At 34.7% G+C, this 21149-nt stretch overlaps 1 protein-coding gene across 1 annotated transcript; it reads left to right on the top strand.

Annotated features, from left to right (window-relative positions):
• Positions 1-17343: 17343 nt before the first annotated feature.
• On the top strand, positions 17344-17985 carry LOC149244161 (anthocyanidin-3-O-glucoside rhamnosyltransferase-like). Its single transcript, XM_089371453.1, has one exon. The coding sequence runs from the start codon at positions 17344-17346 to the stop codon at positions 17983-17985; it is 642 nt and encodes a 213-aa protein (XP_089227579.1).
• The last annotated feature ends 3164 nt before the right edge of the window (positions 17986-21149 follow it).

Raw genomic sequence — 21149 nt, 5'->3', positions numbered from 1 at the left:
TTTAAGCTCTTATATCATAACCCACCCTTACCTTATGTTGATGGTGACATTTTTTCTGTTTACAATGGTATATTATCAATGTGTTAAAATATAAATTATAACATAGTTGAACATGTTACCAACAAACATTTGGTAATAAACATATAGGAAAAATATTGTTGACGCATTTCAAATTAATTAGTGTGATGGGGTGCATCTTCTTTTTATCTAAGAGATCAGTGACAAGATTGTGAAAATCCTAAGGAAGCATAAGGATCCCTTGACCTTTAGGCTCATTTACACCATTCAGAGCTCCCCAAGATTTGTAAAAGACCCAATAGAACCGAAGGATATGAAAGGTGTTTATATTATCCCACATTCTTATAGAACTCCCTACATTTGTGGGATTGGCTGCTCAATAAATCAAAGGATTCATGAGCACACAGTCGACATCAAACATGGGAGAACTCAGTCTTCCACTTTGGCAAAACATGTAGAAAAAATAAACATCAAAACTGCATTGAAGAGGCCTCGGTCATTGCTATGATTAGGCATTTCCATTACCACGAGGGAGAACTCAGTCTTCCGCTTTGCCAAAACATGCAGAAAAAAATAAACATCACCACTGCATTGAAGAGGCCTCGGTCATTGCTAGGATTAGGCATTTCCATTACCACGAATTTAGGAAAGCCATAATAATTACCACAAGTTTAGGGAGACCATAGAAATCAAAAAGATACATAGTAATATTAATAGAGATGAAGGCTAGAAAATTAATAATTGTTGGGTTTCGGCCCTATCTTCTTAATATTTTTATTATTTATTTATTCTGACTAGTTATTTTATTATTATTATTATTTATTAGTTATTTAATTATTATTATTTTATTTTATTTATTTATTTTTATTATTCAAGTTTGACTTTTAGATAATAATGTCCTTAGTTGGATTTTTTTAGATATTCTTGGTTGACTTATTATTTTATTGTTTGTTGTTGAAAATTATAATAGTAATAATAATAATTAATTAATTAATATTGTTATTTTATTTGATTTTTATTTTTGTTAATATAATTTAAATTAATAAATAGATTTATTTTCTCTAACCATCAATTTTAACATTCTAATATATTTTATTAATTAATTATATAAATTAGTTCTCTTTACATAGCACTTTCTCTATTTACTCATATGCCATGATGATGAACCACATTAGTTAGTTTGAAATGCATTTTTATTTAATCATATGCCATGATCATACATCGAAAAAAATTCTTCTATATGATTATTACAGAAAATTTCTCAATAACTCAAACATAGATCATAGAAACCTAAATTTATATTTTAACATTAGTCAAGATCGTGTAAAAGATTATCGTAAACTATATAACTTGAAATACATCCAATGAAATTTGATTATTTTAATAATATTGAATATTTACTAATTATATTCACAAAGTTTGATTATCCCTTTCACAAATATAAACCTACATTTTTCATATCGCATGTTAAAAAGTAAGGATCATATCACACATGTAAAAAATTTGCAATTTGCACATTAGAAACATTTGAAAATAAAAACAAAGTAAAATAATAATAAATAATAAAAATTTAATGTCATAAATATAATATTTATTAATCTGGTTTTATTTTTAAATTAATAGCAAGTACAAATAGCAAAACAATTTTTAAATAAATATCAACTTTTTATCCCTATAATATGTCATTATGACATGTGATAAAATTTAAATCCTACTGCAACCAAAATATATTAAATAGTTGATAAATACTTATAAATACATGCATTTCAAATTATCAAAATACTTAAATTAAATAAATAATATATATTTTTAAAATTATTATTATTAATTATAAGATAATTAATATATAAAAAGACATATACATTTAGAGATTTACACTATTTTATAATGAAAATATTTAATTTTGTAAATATGCTTTGTTATAATAACTACTTTAAAATAAGATTTAATTGAAACAGTAGAAATGACTTTATTATTTTTGAAATAAATCTCATTATTATGTCACGGTTGTTAGACAATGATATTTAGTTTTTATGTTGCAGTACTGTACATAACAAATTTTTAATTTTTTGGGGGTGTTTACATAGTTAAAGTTTAAGTACAAATTTTCAATTTTTTTTAGGGTTTTACATAGTTAAACTTTAGGTTTTTCATTTTTCTAGACTAACTTTAGCCAACAACCACCACCAAAGCTCCAAATCCCAACACATAACATCAGTGACAGGGTAATGTACTAATCATCACCTAAGAAAATAACATATCATTAACGACATGGTAGGACAAAGTGAGGTCTAACGCAAGCGAGTTAGGGATGGTGTCACACCCTTGTGCTAGTGGTGTCTTCCAACCAACATATAGGCAGGTGCGGCACCGCCAAAATTTTTCTTTTCACCAATACTTGAATTCACATACTATGCCTATCCAACACTTAACCAATTTTTCACTAAGTGTGTATCATGAAGCGGAAATCATTCATTTATATCCCATCAATTAATCTTTCATATGTAGCAGAAATAAATATAACAACAATGTATACACATATCATACGTGGGAGGGGTAGCTCCCAAACATAAATCGGCCCAATAAAATAATTTGGTAAAATACTAATTTACAAAACTTTATAATTTTTACAATCTTTGTATAGCTCGTGCTCATTTTCCCTAAATGCTGCCTTCATGAAGCCCTGCCCATGGCCTGTGTTCACTCGCACACTTCTTTCATTCCTCTACCCACATGTCAACATTGTCATGAATATCCTGCGCATTTGTTTCCCACTCGTTCATCCCATCGAACTGTCACCCACTCTCTTGTTGAGTTATATCATCTCGAGGCCCTTCCACCGAAACCACTGTAACACCAATCATCTACACGGCCCGACTGTGCACCTTGATTGACTTGTTGTAGTGGTCTGCATGTTTACTCTACCCACGAAACTGTTGTGCCCGTCAGTTGTGTGGTGCCCAACCACCCAAATGATCTTACCTACATTATCGTTCAACCCGCCTGTTGTGTTGTGCTATACTGTAATGTTTTGGCCCTGCACTAAGTCAAACTGCAACTCGTTCGAATGTTGTGGAAACCCCAAACTTCCTGCACCAAAACTTGCCATAGTCCCTGGGCCAACTGCCTCGCCCTACCCGCTCATTTGCGTCCTTGTTCACTATCGAGCTCGCACTTTTTTTTTGTATTCTTGTTTTTCGATTAATGTTCTCCATATGGCCTCCCATATATATATTCCTCTGTGGGATGGCCACTACACCTCAACCAATGCGTTCTTTGGTTTTCCCATGGGTCAACTTGCCCATGTAATATGTAGTCAACCTATTCCACCGTGTGATGCTCTCGTTCAACCAAGGCGTCATTTGGGTTGGCCATGGATCGGCTTGCCCATGCTGACCACCAACTCACCCATTCGTTTAATACTCAATTCACCCATCGCTACTCACTACACCTCTTCCCAACTCGTCGCATTGTCTGACGAGATGCTCGCCCGCCTTGGGCACCCGAATCATGTCACCTATATCATCGCTATGCTTGGTCAAACTTTGTGATGGGTCGACGTTTCCCAACACGGTGTGCCCGCTATGATGAGCTCACCCATTAGTCACACTTAACCACCCGCTACACCCATGCACGTTTTTAACCAATAATGGGGTCGCACATAACTGAACGTCAACCTCCAAGTCACCTTTAACCAAACGCTTCCACCTGATTCACCTTTAACCGAACATAGGTTCCTGTCGCCCATCTTGGGTGCACACGTACACCTTTAAGCAAGGTCATCAATTTTTTGAATCTCGTGGGCACTTGCCAACTCGAAGCCGTAACATCCTCACCCAGTCTAAAAATGTTGTCATCCTCGACAACACCATCTCAACAACCTCCATCACTAAGACAATTATCTCCATATATCAACATCTATATAGCTCTTCCCATGACCTGCTCCATGCCCAAATCATATCATAACTCTAGAGGAACATCATATGTTCGATCCCCCTGTGAAGGTGATTAGTTGGGTAGCTAATCCAACTGTAGCATCTCCTCAACAAGAATGCATGTATCTCATCTCATCGTGGCTATCATCGCATCTTGTTGTCAGTCACATCTATCTCGCCCCAGGGGTCTACTCATTACGTCAAATAGGACTCACTACCATGAGTAGGAGACAATGAGCCTCATCCCCATGCTAGTCTAGAAAGAGGGAGGGGATGGGAAATTTGAAGGCTTTCCATTCTCCTTCTATAACAACTCAATCCATCTCTCAGGATCCTCCTCTTCCAATATTTGCATGTATGCTTCCCGACTCTCCTCCTGATGAGTATTTGGTTTCACATCTTTTCTATCCTCCACTACTTCTAGTATGCTTGTCAAATCCCGAACATTATCAGACAATGTCCTCATAATCTTTGCCTGCTCTATGATTTTTTCCTCTGCACAGTTCAAACTCTCATAGATTTCTTCATCCCGCTTAATGTCCTCCACATTCATTATTTTCAATTTACACCTAATTGTCTTAGCTTCCATGGTAGGTACCCCTAATGGTTTAGCCTCCCGTCCATCATAAATATACAACTTCTTCATATATTGCACCATCATAGCTTCATATTGCTTCATGAATTCCATCCCCGAAACTACCTCATTGTCATCCATCCATATTATTGTGAAGTCGATCTTCCCATACTAGTACCCAATATGTACCTCCACATTCTCTGCAATACCAATGACCTTGTCTCGTGGAGAGTTCACTACCTTAAGACGAGCTTGAGTTGGCAAAAATTTCAACCCAACTTTCCTTGCAGCCTCCTCTCTACTGAGGTTATGGGTTGCACTGTTGTCCACCATGGTGAGAAATGTACCTTTCCCAACCTTCATGTCCACATATGCCAATTTGTTCCTCTCAGGATCGCGCCTTGGGATATCCTCCATTGCTTTTGCATCATCCCAATTTTTGGTTCTTCCTCCTTCTTTCTGTCAGATTATACCAAAGATGCCATAGTCAATCTTGAAGGACAATTCTTCATCGTATGCTCTTCTTCGCACAACCAAAAATTCAAAGGTTTTTTGCCTTCGGTTTTCCAAATACTCTCGCATGATCCTCCTTTGTTGTCTTTTCCTTCGATTTATCAAACTTAATTTTCTTCTCTTCGTTCCCTTCATTGTAATGGTCCACAAGCCTATCAACTACAAAAAATGCCTCGTCAAGTGATTTTATATTTTTTCTCTTCACCTCACTGTGTGCCCAAGGTTTCAATCCAATAATGAAGTTGAACACCTTGTCTTTCTCCACCATATTAGGTAGTTCAAAGACCACACTTGAAAATTTTAGTTATATGATTGCAGGCTCCCTATTTTGTTAATGTATTTGATCTTTGTCCTTGCATCCAAAGTCTCATCTTGTGGACTAAAGTGACTTTGCAATGATTCCTTTATTTCTTCCCAAGTAGAGATGTCCTCAGCATCACCATGAGTAATCTGATCTACTTTTCTTCTCCACCACATCTTCACATTCTTTGTAAGGAATTGAGAAGGCACCTTCACCTTGGCCTCTTCATTAGAAAGTCCCAAGAATTCCAAGTATTGCTCCATATCCAATAGAAAGTTTCCAAGGGTCTTCGCGCTTCTCACCCCATTATAAGAATCAGGTTCCTTGACTTTGATGTGGGCATCTTCTCCAATCGGACCCTACCCAATAACCTTCTTCAAGATGGAAATCTCATTGAGAGCCTCATCAAGACTCTTCCGCAGCTTTGTGATCTCCTCTAATCCTTGATCCTTCACAGCTTCAAAGTTCTTGGCTTCACATGTAGTTTTCCCATACTTCCATTTAAGAGACTCGTATCATACCTTGAGGTTCTCATGGTCCTCTTCCTTCTTCATGAACTTATCTCTAACTTTAGCATTCTCGGATTCCAATTCACTCATCTTTAAACTTATTTCGTCCATATGATCCAAGGTCTTGTTCATAAAATCTGTCTTGGGACTCATACTAGATTCACCTGTTACATGTGATTCCTCCATATTTTCCACCATCAGCTTTGCCCTTGAACATTTCATGACCATACACTTTCATGTTTAGCTCAACCCTAACCTGTTGCCTTTCCCCTATAAAATTCCCTAATGTTGCACTACAACCAACTGCACAATTCCCAACTTCAATACCAACTGTAATCCCTACTTGCTGTATTCCCACTTCTTCTTATTAAAGCCCCTTTCTACAAAACAGACTCTGATACCAATTGTCATGCACATACGTTAGTGGTGTCTTCCAACCAACACATAGGCGGGTGCAGCACTGCCAAAATTTTTCTTTTCACCAATACTTGAGCTCACAAACTACGCCTATCCAACACTTAAGCAATTTTTCACTATGTGTTTATGATGCAGCGGAAATAGTTCATTTAACTTTCATCAATTAATATTTCATATGAAACAGAAACAAATATAACAACTGTGTACACACATATCACATGTGAGAGGGACAACTCCTAAATATAAGTTTGCTCAATAATATAATTATACAAAATACCAATTTACAAAACTTTATAATTTTTACAATCTTCATACAGTCTGTGCACGTTTTTCCTGAATGTTGCCTTTGTGCAGACCTGCCCACGACTTGCATTCAATCACACACTTTTGTCGTTACTTTGCATGAATGTCAACACTGTCATGCAACTCCTGCACGTTTGTTGCCCACTCATTCAGCCCACCAAACTATCACCTGAACTCTTGTTCAGTTATATTGTCTCGTGACCCTTCCACCAAAACCAGCATAACACTAACTGTCTGCACAACCCAACTGTGCACCGCCCAAACAACCTATTGTAGCGGCCTGCACATTTACTCTGCCCGCAGGACTGTTGTTCCTATAGGTCGTGTAGTGCCTGACTACTTGAATGATCTTACCCACGCTATTGTTTAGTCCGCTTGTTGTGTTGTTCTGCATTGCAGTACTGCGATCTTCCCACCCTATGATATGCCAAACTGCAACTCAACTAAACGCTACAGAAACCCCAAACTTCCTACGCCAAACTTTCCACAGTCCCTAGGTCAATTATCTCGCCTTGCCCGCTCATTTGCGTCCTTGTTCGTTGTCTAGCTCGCACTTCTGTTTTGTATGCTTGTTGTTTGATTGATGTTTTTCCTCCACATGGCCTCCCATTTATATATGCCTCTGTGCGATGGCCATTACACCCAAACCGTCGCGTCCTTTGGTCTTCCCATTGGTCGGCTTGCCCATGTAATATGCAGCCAGCTTATTCCACCTTGCCATGCACTCATTCAACTAAGGTGTCTTTTGTGTTGGTCGTAGGTTGGTTCGCCCATCATGCCCACTAACTCGCCCAATCCCTCACAAATCAACTCACCCATCACTACTCGCTACACGTATTTCTAACTCATCACACCACCCGTCGGGATGCTCCCCCACCTTGGGCACCCGACTCGTGTCGTCATTATGCTTGGTTGCACTTTCCGATGGCCAGGTGCCCGCCTAACACTGCACGTACTGTACGACGCACTTGTTGATTTGTCGCACTTAACCACCCGTTACACTTGTGCATGCCTTAAACCAATGGGGGGTCGCACATAACCGAATATATACCTCTAAGTCTCCTTTAACCGAAGGCAGGTACCCGTTGCACATCTTGGGTGCAGCCGCACATTTTTAACCCAAGTTGTCATTTTTCGACTCTCTTAGGCGCTCACCAACTCGAGGTCTTGATAGATGGGGTGTGAGTTAAGTCGTTGTGTGCGTTGGCGATGGGAAAGGTCTCAAAATCCATAACCCATCACAAGCCAAGCATGTTCCCCATTTCAATATTCACTGACCCTAGGTTAAATTGTGTCAACCTTATATAGATTTAATACAAATAGTTACTGATTTTTATTTGTATAATGGTAATGTATAATTTTTCTTGGGCCAATTTATATTTGGTTTAAATCTATATATTTAATTATATAGACCATTTTAATTATATATTATTTATATTAAATGGTTAAAAATTAAAAATTAAAATTTTAATAATTTTTTTTATTTAATAAATTCAAGATTTAAATTTGTTCATGTTTTTAGGTGGCTATGTTTATTTTATTTATTTTTAACGTAAGATCTGTTATATTAGTATTTCAACATCTCTTTCCGACAAAATTGTAAATTATTGAGCTATTATCTGTATCATAAAAAAAGGTTTGGATTGGGAATATTTTTTCTTTTAAAGAGAATGTCACGTTCTTATTCAAGGTAGAGAGAGAAACAAAATCACTAATGTAGGTTTTGTTTCCAAACTACTTCATCAATATTTTAAAGGATTTTTTAAAAACAACTGAGCTCAAATCTACCTCCATGGAAAAGTGGAAAGATTGCTGGAAAGACACCCATCAATTACCCATAAATTGTTTGAGGGAAAATTAATTCCAAAAATGTAAAAAGAAGGTTTGGAATCATTATCCAAAGTGAAAAAGATGATAAAACTTGAAAAAATAGATTAAATTAAATAATGAGTGTCAAGGTTGAATGAATAAAACCAACATAGTCCTCAAACCAAGGACTAGAACCTCTTCTCTATCTTTGGCCATATAAAGTTTCATAAAATGGTGATAAAAGTGATAACTAGTTGGAGAAAGGGCTTCCGTGGATTTTTTTTTTAAATAAAAGTAATATTTTTTAATATAATTGTATTTTTTATTATATTTAGATTTATTTCCAATTGTGATAGCACAAAAAATTGGAAACATTATTGGTATAATCATATGAAACATTATTGGAAGAGAGTCAAGAGTCGAGTAACACGGAATTCTAACCGTTTGCGAGCGGGCCCTGCAACACTCTGTCACTTAGCTCTACATCAGCGTCAGTTGGCACTGCATTCGACTAGTGTTCGTTTAGACTTGACCGCAGTAATTGCTGATGGCAGGAAGGAAGCAAAGGTGCTAATAGCTACCACCATGTGATCTTGTTAATATTACTGGTCTAATAAAAAATTTCACTATTTATTAATCAATATAAAAACTCCATATTTTCAGTTAAAGTTTGATTGCTCTTCTTTTTAGTTGTTGTTCTTCCATGGTAGCTAGAGAATCATTTTGCAATATTTTAAAATTTTAATTGTATTGAGGTGTTTTATTCTTGGGGATTTGAAATGGTTGTGCAAGTACTGGAGTGGGAATGGATCTTTGGGGTGTTTGTGTGGTTGGTAATGACAAAGGTTGGATTGAGGTCAACTAATGGTGAAACTGGTATTGTGGTGGAGGTGAATGGTATGGATAATATTGATATTGGTATTGAGGATAGTGAGGGAAAGATTGAGGATATGGTGGATTTCCTTTGAAGGCCCTTGCCAACCTTGTTGCCAAGATTGGTTTTGAGATTGGGATTGAGATAGCCAAGTTTGTCAAGGCAAGGGTGTTTTCCAATTACTTTGTGATTGTTGTGCATAATGTGAATTAAAATCTTGCATCATACCATATTGATGAGTCTTCCATGGTCTTCTTGGAGCTACATAATAGGATTGTTCTAGTGTTTTATTTTCTCCTTGGTGAACTACCTTTAACCCTAGTAATGTTGGGCAATCTTTAGTAGTATGTGATCATGCACATATTTCACAAATTTTAATATTATGAAGTGGACATTCATGAAAATCATGTTTCTTTCTACATTTATGGAAAAATATTTGACAAATTTTAATGTTATGGAGTGGATATTCATGAAAATCATGTTTCTTTCTACATCTAGGGAAAAATATTTCACAAATTTTAATGTTATGAAGTGGACATTCATGAAAATGATGTTTCTTTCTACAATTAGGGCAAAATATAAATGAAGCAACAATCTCCAATTTTTTTTTGTTTTTCATTCTTAGCATATTAATTTGTTCATTTAAATTACCAAGAATGTCTAGCAAATTGTTAACTTTAGTTTGACTTACCAATCCTGATGTCTATTTACTTACTCTTGCCATAAATGGATCTTGAGGGGATCTTACATACTTTTCTTTTCCTTTTTATATGTTCTTGCACAGTTCACAAATATCTTGAAATAACAATTGAGATGCATCTCCTTTTCCCACCTAGTTAAGAAGATCAATCCATTCATCCTTTATAGCATTTAGTAGGAGATTTTTTCATGTTTCTGATCCTAAATTATGAAATTTATATCTTTTGATAGTATAAGTAAATCTCTCTACTAAATCCTCTAGTATCTCATCTTCTTTTTGGTTCATCTTAAATACTTCATTTCTAAGGTCATGGTCTATGCAATAATCTTTATATTTTTCAAAAATTACTCTTTTCATATCATCCTATGTCCTTATAGAATTTGTTCGTAAAGTCATGAACCATTTAAGAGTTCTATCCTTGAATCTTTCTAGAAACAAATTCAGCTTTTTAAGGCGTAATGAGTAGCCATAAGATCTACAAATTATTTCAAATTCAAAAAGAAAGGTTTCAGGGTCTTCTAATCTCATACCTTTGAAGCTAGGAACTACGGATGGAGGGATGTTCTTCATATGAAAATTGACATTAGTTTCTTGAATGTGAAATCCAAAAGGATCTTCCTCATTGTTATCATCTCCATCCATGTCTTCAACCTCTTTTTTCACCTCTTCTTCTACCTGCAAAGATAAGAATTCATGATGTGGAAGATGATGTGGCTCTTACTGCACCACGTGATATGGAGGGATGTTCTTCATATGAACATTGACATTAGTTTCTTGAATGGGAAATACAAAAGGATTTTCCTCATTGTCATCATCTCCATCCATGTCTTCAACCTCTTTTTTCACCTCTTCTTCTACCTAAAAAAATAATAATTCAGGATGTGGAAGATGATGTGGCTCTTACTACACCACGTGACATGGAGGGATGTTCTTCATATGAACATTGACACTAGTTTCTTGAATGGGAAATCCAAAAGGATCTTCCTCATTATTATCATCTCCATCCATGTCTTCAACCTCTTTTTTCACCTCTTCTTCTGCTTGCAAAAATAAGAATTCATGATGTGGCTCTTACTGCACCACGTGATATAGTGGGGGTGGTAGGTGATTGAAGTTTTTTTTTTATGAATATACTTCTAGGATGTACTAAAATGAAATTAGTATTATGCAACTAAATGGATGCAACTAAGAATGAGATGGAATTGAAATCTAACACCTATGTATACTCCCCCAGAAAGCGCACCAAAATGTTGGGTAATTTAATTGATTTGTTAAATTACTTGCATTTATATGTCCATCCGGGTACGTGAGCTTGCGAAGTACACTACACCGTATGTTCTAGGAGATTAGCTTTAAATATTTATGCATAACTTAAATGAATAGGAAACTTCAAAAGGAAATTTGATTCTTTAATATAAACTATGAAAGTACTAAGTTTTTAGAAGGGAAATTAATGCTAAACTAGAAAAAAAAACATAAAGATTATTAATCTAAAAGAATAAGATTTTTCCTATGAAAGCATGGAGATTTTTTTCTAAAAGTTACAAACTTTAATCTATAGAATCATGAACATTTTAATCTAAGAAAGCATAAGAATTTAATCTATAGAAGGCATGAGTTGTTAATCTATGATAAGCATAAACAACTCATCTATGTAAAACAAACCATTCATGAGAATATAAAAGAAATGGAAAGCATCTATACTATTCTCATAGATCTCTATGGGGGCCTCCTAAGGATTGGAAGGTTTTAAAAACTCATGTCAAGGGAAGAGATTTAAATCACTACTTGCACTCAGAGCTATGCCATATTAAAAAACATTACATTCAATGAAAAAAATAGAGTTCTTCTCCTTCAATAAGCAGCAACAATTACAAATTAAGATCATCCTTGACATCTCTGATGATCATCCCTACTCTCATCAAAGAGACTGCAATTTATAGAATTTTGAGACAATTAATAAACTCAAAATTTTCTTGCTTGAGTTTTGGTCGTGCGATCAAATCAAATAAAATTTCATGGACTTTTGGATCAAATATTAGCCCATATCTTATCAAACTTATCTCTATGCCACGAATTAGCTAAAGAACAACTCGTTCAAGCCTTTTTGTTGATTATGCATTAAATGAAATATTGAAAAACTGCATATCCACGTAATCTACAAAATAAGGCTCCAAAGAACTTCGAAAATATATCAAATGGAAAAGAATTTGAGAAACCTACTCATTGACAACCTAGTTGGGTCTGTGATGAACAAAACACATGTTTTTATTTTCCAAAATTCACTTTCATTTGATTAGAAAACGCATTTGAAATTGACTAGTCAAAACTGCTGTGCTTTTCCCTTGATTTGATGTTGGAGGTCCACACGTGCGAGCTAGGTGAAATTTGACCAGTACAAATCCAAATTGGAGCTTCTAGAAACCAATTCCAAGTGTCACATTTCCTTCTATACTGGTGCAACTACCTCAACCATGGAGATAGCTACATAAACTGGACAAAATTGCAGCAACTTGAACTCGCTAAACTGTCATTAGTAAAACCATGCAAAATTCTTCTTAATTCATTAGAAATAATGGAAATAATAATAATAAACCATGTAAACATGTATGCAGGAATTTGGTGCATTTATGAAGAAATATGGTTTAAAATGATGACAATGGGTGAAAAGAACAACTTAAGATCCTTGGTGGGTTATCACCAGGAAACCATATTAATGTTATAAAACTAGAATTCAGTCACTAATTAAAACCCTAGAACATTTGGTGTCTGCATAGCTCTAAAAAAAATTGCAAAGTATCGAATTGGAACTTGAAAAACCTAGAAGGGTTGGCTTGTGAGTATCAGGAATTGACTTGCAACTTCAAACTCCAAGGTACTTGCTCCAAATTGGTAAACCATCTTCCCATGATAAGGAGAAACTTTACCTGCAGAGACAATACATAACAAGGGAATTTTAGTATAAAGTTGTAAGGAAGCAAGACATAGGGTTTCCTGGAATGGCCAAATTTGATAGTGTTTCCTTACCTGTAGTATCAGTCATTAAGAAATTTAGATTCTTGTATATTGTTCAGGAGATGCAATAGTTAGGAAGTGGATTTAAAAGATAAATTGCGAACGACGAAATAAGGAATCTTTCGTTATCAGTTAGTTGGTGATTTTATTAACTTTCGGTCAGAGTAGAGTGAAGCAATGTCACAATAGAGGTACCCTTTCTCCTTGACTTGTAAACAAACATATATCGTCACTAAAATCCAAATAAAATCTTATTAAATCTCCCTTATCAAGTCTGCTATAAATGAAAAAATAAAATATTGCATGTTGTCTTTGTGCTGCAACCAATATGCCTTTCCAAATCCGAATTAATGTTTGAGTCCTCAGCAAAGCCGTGTCTAGCAGAGCAGGGAACAAAAATGAATCACCAGAGGGTGCGGGATAGTTACCCCAACTATTTCCCAACTCTTAGCGACTATTGAATCAAGCCCAACATTCAAGGGTGGATTCACTGCCAAATGTCCTTGGCAAAGGTTTACAATTACTCTCAGAACAATCCAGAACCCACCCTTACACAAGATCAAGTTAATGCAAGTTGCGGACAAGCGGCATCTCACAATGAATGGGATTTCAAATGTATATATATAATATATAACAATGTGTAAGTTTTACATTAACCCTAAGGCCTAAGTTTAACATTTAATTTGTAAAGTTATAATATCATTTGCACAAGGTATAACCCTCCACCACCTAAATTTACCGTAACCATAACTCAGACATAACATACCACAACTGGTAATGTCTACAAAATAAATATAACATTAATGAAAAAGAGGTTAATCTTAAGGTAAATAATGAATTTTTTTTCTACTAAAGAGACGTGTTATATTTTTTTAAAATAAGAAATAGAATATTTATAACTTTAAATTTTATTTGACACATCTTGTGATCTCTTTTTATAAAGTGTAAACTATAAAATTTAAGGTTCAAATATTTGTAACTTAAATCAATAATTTTTATTTTTTTTAATTGAATATATAAAATAAATTTAAATCATACTAATATTATAATATTTTTATAATAGAACAATGACATTGAACCAAAGTCTTATTTAAGTGAAACTAAACAATGTCCCATGCATTCTCAATTTCCCCATATAATAACAGTGGGAAAAAATTCTAAAATATAATTTTTAAAAATAAATTTAAATTATACTAATGTTATAACAAAATTTATTTATTTTTAAATAAATTTAAATTATAATGATATTATAACAATTTTATAATAGAATAATGATAGTAGTTAAAAGTCTTATTTGAGTTAAAAATAAATTTAAATTATACTAATATTATAACAAAATTTATTTATTTTAAATAGATTTAAATTATACTAATATTATAACAATTTTATAATAGAATAATAATAGTAGATAAAAATCCTATTTGAGTTAGATCAGAGAAACATAAAACAATTTTCAATATTCTCAATCTCCACATTTTATTATGGTTGAAAAAGATTTTTCAATAAATTAAAAAATTATATTTGTGCTAAGTAGCTCCCCACCCACTACTTTCTTAGGCATTTGAAATTATTCCAATTCTAATAAGTTCCTCCATGATAAGTTTATCATTATTACTTATAACATTCATTTATAGGTATTTTCCTACGTCTTCACTACTATACAAATAAATTCCATCTTCACTACTATACAAATAAATTCCATCCATTCCAATGTTAAGATTTCCCTCAACATGTTCGAAGATCGAAATCTATACTCCAATTTTCTTCTCACGATGGGAGAATGTGGGCTACAAGTCGTGAATGCTAACTCTTCAATTAATAACAAAGTTTTCGATACCATATATAACAAGGTATTTTCCTATAATTCTGGCAACAACTTACTTCTCTAACTTCTTTACCAGTATCTAAACATACGTGTATTTGTACATTGCCAAAGGTGTCTCGCAGTGGCAAATCTAATGTGAACAACCTCTATCATAAGTTTTGGTATTTGATAATGGATCATGAAGGCGACTTACGGGCCCTTGACTCTTGAGAGGAATATGTCACATATAAGGAGTAGAAGGTTTGACCAGCTTATGCCACAAATTTCCACGCGATCAATTATGTGTACACTATATATTTAGTGGCTAAAGTGTGGTTTTGATGTTAATGATCTGAAGGAGTGCTCTATGGAAGATTGTTTTACTTTTCAAATACAAATGTCTAAAAGATTGCTTTTAATTTGGGTTGTCCTAGGTTTTGGTAGGATTAGTGTAGAATTAGTTAAAGTAGCATGAATGAATTTGTGCTCTAAAATTAGTTGGCAATCATTCAATAACAAATTTTCAAATTGCAAGATGGTCTTATTAGTTTTTTTTCTTTAAAGATCAGTATTGATCTATTATAATCACAAATCTAGGAAGTGTTTAAAGTGATATAATTTCTTTTTGTGTAAATTTTTTTTAAATGCAAAATTTGAGAAAACATGTTTGCATCTCAAAGATAAAATTGACATAAAAATATAGCCCAAATATAAAATAATAACATTACTTGAAATGCTTAAATATTATTGATAATTGACATATGTGCTTCATATGAGCTTATAGGTGTTTATCAACCACATTTATTATTGTGGTTGTGCTAGTTTTATAAAAGAAAAATAACATTTAATAAAAGTGTTATTTTAGTGATACTAGACAAACTTAAAACAATATCAAATAAATTCCCAATCTCCACATATAATTGTAGTTGAAAAATACTTAAAATTTTGTTTTGAAAAATAAATTTAAATCATACTAATATTATAATAATTTTCTAATAAAATGATAAAAACATTATTATATTGATAAGAAAGAAAAAGAAAGGACTGTTTGTAAATTATAAGAACATTATTATGCTTGTAAATTATAAGAAATTTATTATATGATATATGATAAGATAGAGAAAGAAAGGATTTCTTCTTCTTAGTGAGACAAGGAAGGAAAATAAGTATTGGCCCAGACACACTTAAATAAAGAAAACTCGAACTGAAAGAAAGGAAGAATGAAGATTGGAAAGAAGGAACTACGACATCGGGCAAGGAACGAAGGATTCCGTTTCACTCTGAAATTTACCAGCTATAAGGCCAGGTTCATAGAGGGGAATTTGCCACCCAATAGGCTCGGTTTATTATGTAATTTGCCATTCCCATAAGCAGGAAAAATATTTTAAATTTAATTTATAAAAGTAAATTTTAATCATATTAATATTAATATGAACATGAATATTATAATAAAAATTTTAATCCTGCTATACAATCTTAAATCAATATCCAATAAATTTTCAATTTCCACATTTAATATGCAATAAATTTCAATTTCCACATTTAATTATAGTTCCCAAAAAAACCTTGATATTGAGTATTGACATTTTCAATCTCCAAGTATTTTATAAAATACTGCTATTTGATAAGAATCTTATATTAACTACACTAGGCTATACAATCTAAAAACAATATCCAATAAATTTTCGATCTCCATATAATTTTAATTATAGTTCCCAAAATTACGTCGACATTGAATATTGACATTTTCAATCTACAAATATTTTTTAATAAAGTACTGCTATTTTATAAGAGTCCTATATTAACTACACTAGATGAGCTAAAACAATATCCAATAAACTTATAATCTCTACACGTGATTCTAGCTGAAAAAACCTTAAAATGTAATTTATAAAAATAATTTTAACTAATATTAATATCAAAATAGAATAATTACATTTTATAATATTAATATGACAATAGAATAATTACATTTGATAAGAGTATTATTCGAGTCAGACCGAATAATTACATTTAATGAGAGCATTATTCTAGTGAGAAAGCATTTAATAAGAGCATTATTATGCGAAAGGCATCCCCTTAAGACTTCGTTAGTTGTTTGATGAAGAGATAGAAATTGCAGATGATATAGTCTTTTCCTCATAACCCTGAGATACTCCTTGTGATATGATGGATAGCCAGATAAGAAAGAAACGACTTCATTTTCTGCTGTTTCCATGGCTGGCGCAGGGCCACATTAATCCCTTTCTACAGCTCTCGAAGGCTCTTGCAACCCACGGCCACACAGTCTCCTCTCTCTCCACTCCCGTTAAGATATCCAGAATCAGGCCTTCACTGCAACTTTAGGAGTGGCCGGGCCGGATCGATCTGCTGGAATTGCCATTACCGCCCACGGAGAGACTGACCCCGGGGGCGGAGTGCACGGCAGACATCCCTGTAGAAATGGCGTCTCCGCTCAAGCAAGCCCTAGACGGCCTGGAGAAGCCGTTCTGAAGCCTCTTCCAGCAGCTTTCGCCAGATTACGTCATTCACGACTTCGTGCAGTATTGGACGCAGAGCGTCGCTGCTGAGATGCACATACCGTCCGTCTATTTCTCGGTGTATTCGCCGGCGACCTGCGGCAATGTCTTCCACCCATCCAGGTTTTCTAGCCAGAATTTGACCGCCGAGGAGCTGGCAACTCTGCCGCACGGATTTCCGTGTTCGGCGATCTCATTCAGGCTGTACGAAGCGCGGGATTTAATAGATATGCACAGAGGAATCGCTGGTCGTATTGCCCCAGTCAATCGCATGGCTAAATGCCTGCAAGGATGCGTGGCGGTGGCCGTGAAATCATGCTTTCAAGAGGAAGATAAGTATATTCGTTATTTCCAGGGCGCTATCGGAGTTCCCGTGCTCTCTGTCGGCCCGCTTATGCCCGCGTCTAAGCCCAGCCCGGACACCCGCGAGGGCTCCGATCTGCTGGATTGGCTGGACCGGCAAAGGCCATCATCTGTGGTGTTTGTGTCGTTTGGCAGCGAGACGTTTCTATCGAGAGAACAAGCCCACGAACTAGCGCTGGGTTTGGAGGCGAGCGGGCTCCCGTTCCTCTGCTCGCTGCGTGCTCCGCAGTTCTCGGACAGCGCCCGGGAAGATCCCTGGGAGTTCCTTCCCGAAGGTTTCGAGACACGAACACAGGACCAGGGTCTGGTTGTCTGGGGTTGGGTGCCGTAGGTTCGGATCGTCTCTTACCCGTCGGTCGGTGCGTATCTGACCCACAGCGGGTGAAGCTCTGCCATGGAGGCGCTGAGCTTCGGAGTGCCGCTCGTACTCTTGCCAGTAAAAGTTGATCAGAGCTTGAATGCCCGGCAAATAACGGCGGATCTGAAGTTGGGGATCGAGATTGAGAGGGGAGACGACGGTTCTTTTCTCAGCGAAAAGATTGTTACAGCACTGCGAAGAAGTTGAGATCAAAAGTGGCGGAGGCCCGTGATATTTTAGTCGCGAATATTGCACGGCAGCAGGATTACATCCATGACTTCATTCAACAGCTTGAACAGATAGCAGTAGCGTGGAAGCAGATGTGAAAGGATGACTTCAGATGGGTGACGCCGCATAGGTTCCAATCAGTGTTCAAAATTGAACCCTTCCTAGCCCTTCTTTGGGCTCCTGCCCCCCTGGCCCTTCCTAGAAGGGTTAAAAAAAAATTACATTTCCAAAAAAATTTAAAAGATCAAAACCATTAGAAAGGTTAGATTAAATTTTTATATTTCAAAAGAAGGGTAATATTTTTAATAACCTGTCAATACTTTTTTAAGTTTATTATAATTTTGAGTTTGTACTAGTGCATAAATTGCTCTGACTAGTGATAGTTTCGAGACCAGTGAAAGTCCAAATGACCTCATACAATTTAATAGTTATGTCATGATTTGGGAATGTTTCCTGAGGCCAACAATAATACATGCAACAATAATACATGCAACAGTCATGGTACTATTACACCTAGCACAGGGTGTCAGAGCACATTGAATAACCATTCAACAACTATGCACGTGCTCTTGCTCCTCTGTGATTATCCTTGACTGCTCTTTCCCTGCATCCACTTTTTCCATTTTCATTTGAATTGCAACCCATCATCCATAGAAGGAAAGTTATGGTTCCACGCTAGACTATAATGTATTTTTCATTATCCTCCTCATATCTTCATTAAAATTTGGTTTTTCATTCTATGGATTCTTTAATGCAACACTCCTTGAAGTATTGGCAGCCTTCATGGTCACACAATGTCTCATGGGCACCACAGAATCCACCCCAAGAAATCAACATTGTGGCTAGATACCCTGAACACCACTGCTTGCCATCCTTCCATTCTAGGAATGGGTGGTGGAGTTGTTTTCTACATTGTTAATGGTGCCATTTTTATTGTCATAATTATATGAATCTACCAACTATGAAAATAATATCTATCTTATATCGAGGGTATTGGACTCCACAACTATAACGCTTTCATTCAAACTCTTGCTTATTTTTCTTCGTTGCTTAAATCCATACAAATTTCTTGTCACACTATGATTTTTCATGAAGTGTTTGTTCTCTATCATAAAGCTACAGGTTTCCTTGAATGTTACAAAACATAATTCAACAAATCAATGAATAACCTATCAAGAAATCTATAGTCAAATCCTATGGAATCTTTCTAAAGTTGAATTTTGTCTATCTCAATCTTGCTAAGGGATTTTTAATTTATGTATTTACTTATTCTATTGTTTTTATTTATTTAATAGGCGTAAATCTTGAAAAATTCTCCTATTGGTTGTCCTAAGAAGGATAAAATGCAATTATCAATTGTTGAATCATTTGGCCTTACACAACATTCTAATCAACCATGTAATATTCAAAATGAAGTTGATGCTCATCTACATGAATATGATGAATCAAATAGTGTAGAGCTTGTTGAAATAGAAAACCCATCAGAGAAACACAAAATAATATTAAAATCCAAATGGAATACAAGGTTTCCATGGGCTTATGTTTTAAAATATTTAATGGTAATGAAAGAATAAAATGTTCTTGACGTGTTAAATTTAAAAGTGAGACTCCATTTTCAAAAGAGTGAACTACCACTCTTCATGTTAGTGGTATAAGTGGCCATGCAAAATCAAAAGCTTAATTTTTTTTTCAACTTTTGGAGGGAACAAGCGATTGAAGCAATATTCCAATCACTAAACATGTAGAACTAATGGTAAATGTTGGAAAGGAGAAAATTATATCAATGATTGAAAACATGTATCTTGTTGCTATACATGATTTATCTTTAAAATGTATAATTCAATATGTGACTTTGAATAGGTATAAATGAACTGCACCACCAAGAAAAGATTTTCTTCAAGTTTCTAAAGAGGTGTATTGGAAAAAACTAAAAGAGAAGATTTTACATAGGTCATTTTACTCAATTTTAGTTGATGAAAGCACTGATCAAATTATGAAACTCCAATTGATTGATTATATTACATTTTTGACGAATGGAGGAAGAGTTCAATCTTTAACAAAGTTTATATGTTTACTTCAAATAAAGGATGGAATAGCTCAATGTAAGTATGATCTAGTGAGAACTCTTTTAGCATAAATGGATTTATATTTGATGAAGTTTGTTGATTTTGGTTCAGATGGTGCTTCTTCCACGAGGGGTATTCATGAGGGTTTATCTCCTAAGCTTCGTATGCTACTCATTTATTAGTTATCCATTGCATAGATCATGGGGAAGCATTACAATCAATGAGGCTTCATCTCATTTTCGAGAGTTGCAATATATTAACAAATTTGAAACAAAGTTTATTCATGACTTGGAAAATCAACTAAATGACAAGGAAAATTGAGAGAGCTAATGTATACATTTCAAATCACTAAGTTAGTGGTCTTACAAATTCATCAAATTAGGTTGCTCTCTAGAGGAAAGGTCATGGAAAGACTTGTTAAACTCATGCATTATTTATCACGATTAGGAATCACGGGAGAAACAAATGTATGAGTTGGCAACAATATTTCATATGCATACTTGCATCCATATACTTGTAGACATGCTCGTTGAATTAAATAATTTGAATCAAAAGTTCGAAGAGGATCATGTTGCTATTACATATATTGACACTACTTTACATGTTTCTATTAGCATTCTTCATAAATGATCTTTGGAAAGCATTTTTGGTGTAGATGCAATGCATATGTCTTCTTTTTTAGTTAAAGCATAAAGAGGAACCCTTGAATTTGCAGATAGTACAAGTATGGTACATTTACATCCATTGAGGTTTGAAATTTTTCCAAAGATGAAAATATCGGGGCTACTATATGATTGTCTTTTTTTGGGAAAATGTTTTATTGTAAAGGTGATTAAATCTTTA

The sequence above is a fragment of the Pinus tabuliformis genome, chromosome 8 (genome assembly GCF_031772625.1).
Source record: "Pinus tabuliformis cultivar Carrire ecotype Pingquan chromosome 8, CPIR1, whole genome shotgun sequence".
In the NCBI taxonomy this organism is placed as follows: domain Eukaryota; kingdom Viridiplantae; phylum Streptophyta; class Pinopsida; order Pinales; family Pinaceae; genus Pinus; species Pinus tabuliformis.
This window is presented reverse-complemented; position numbering and strand designations above follow the sequence as displayed.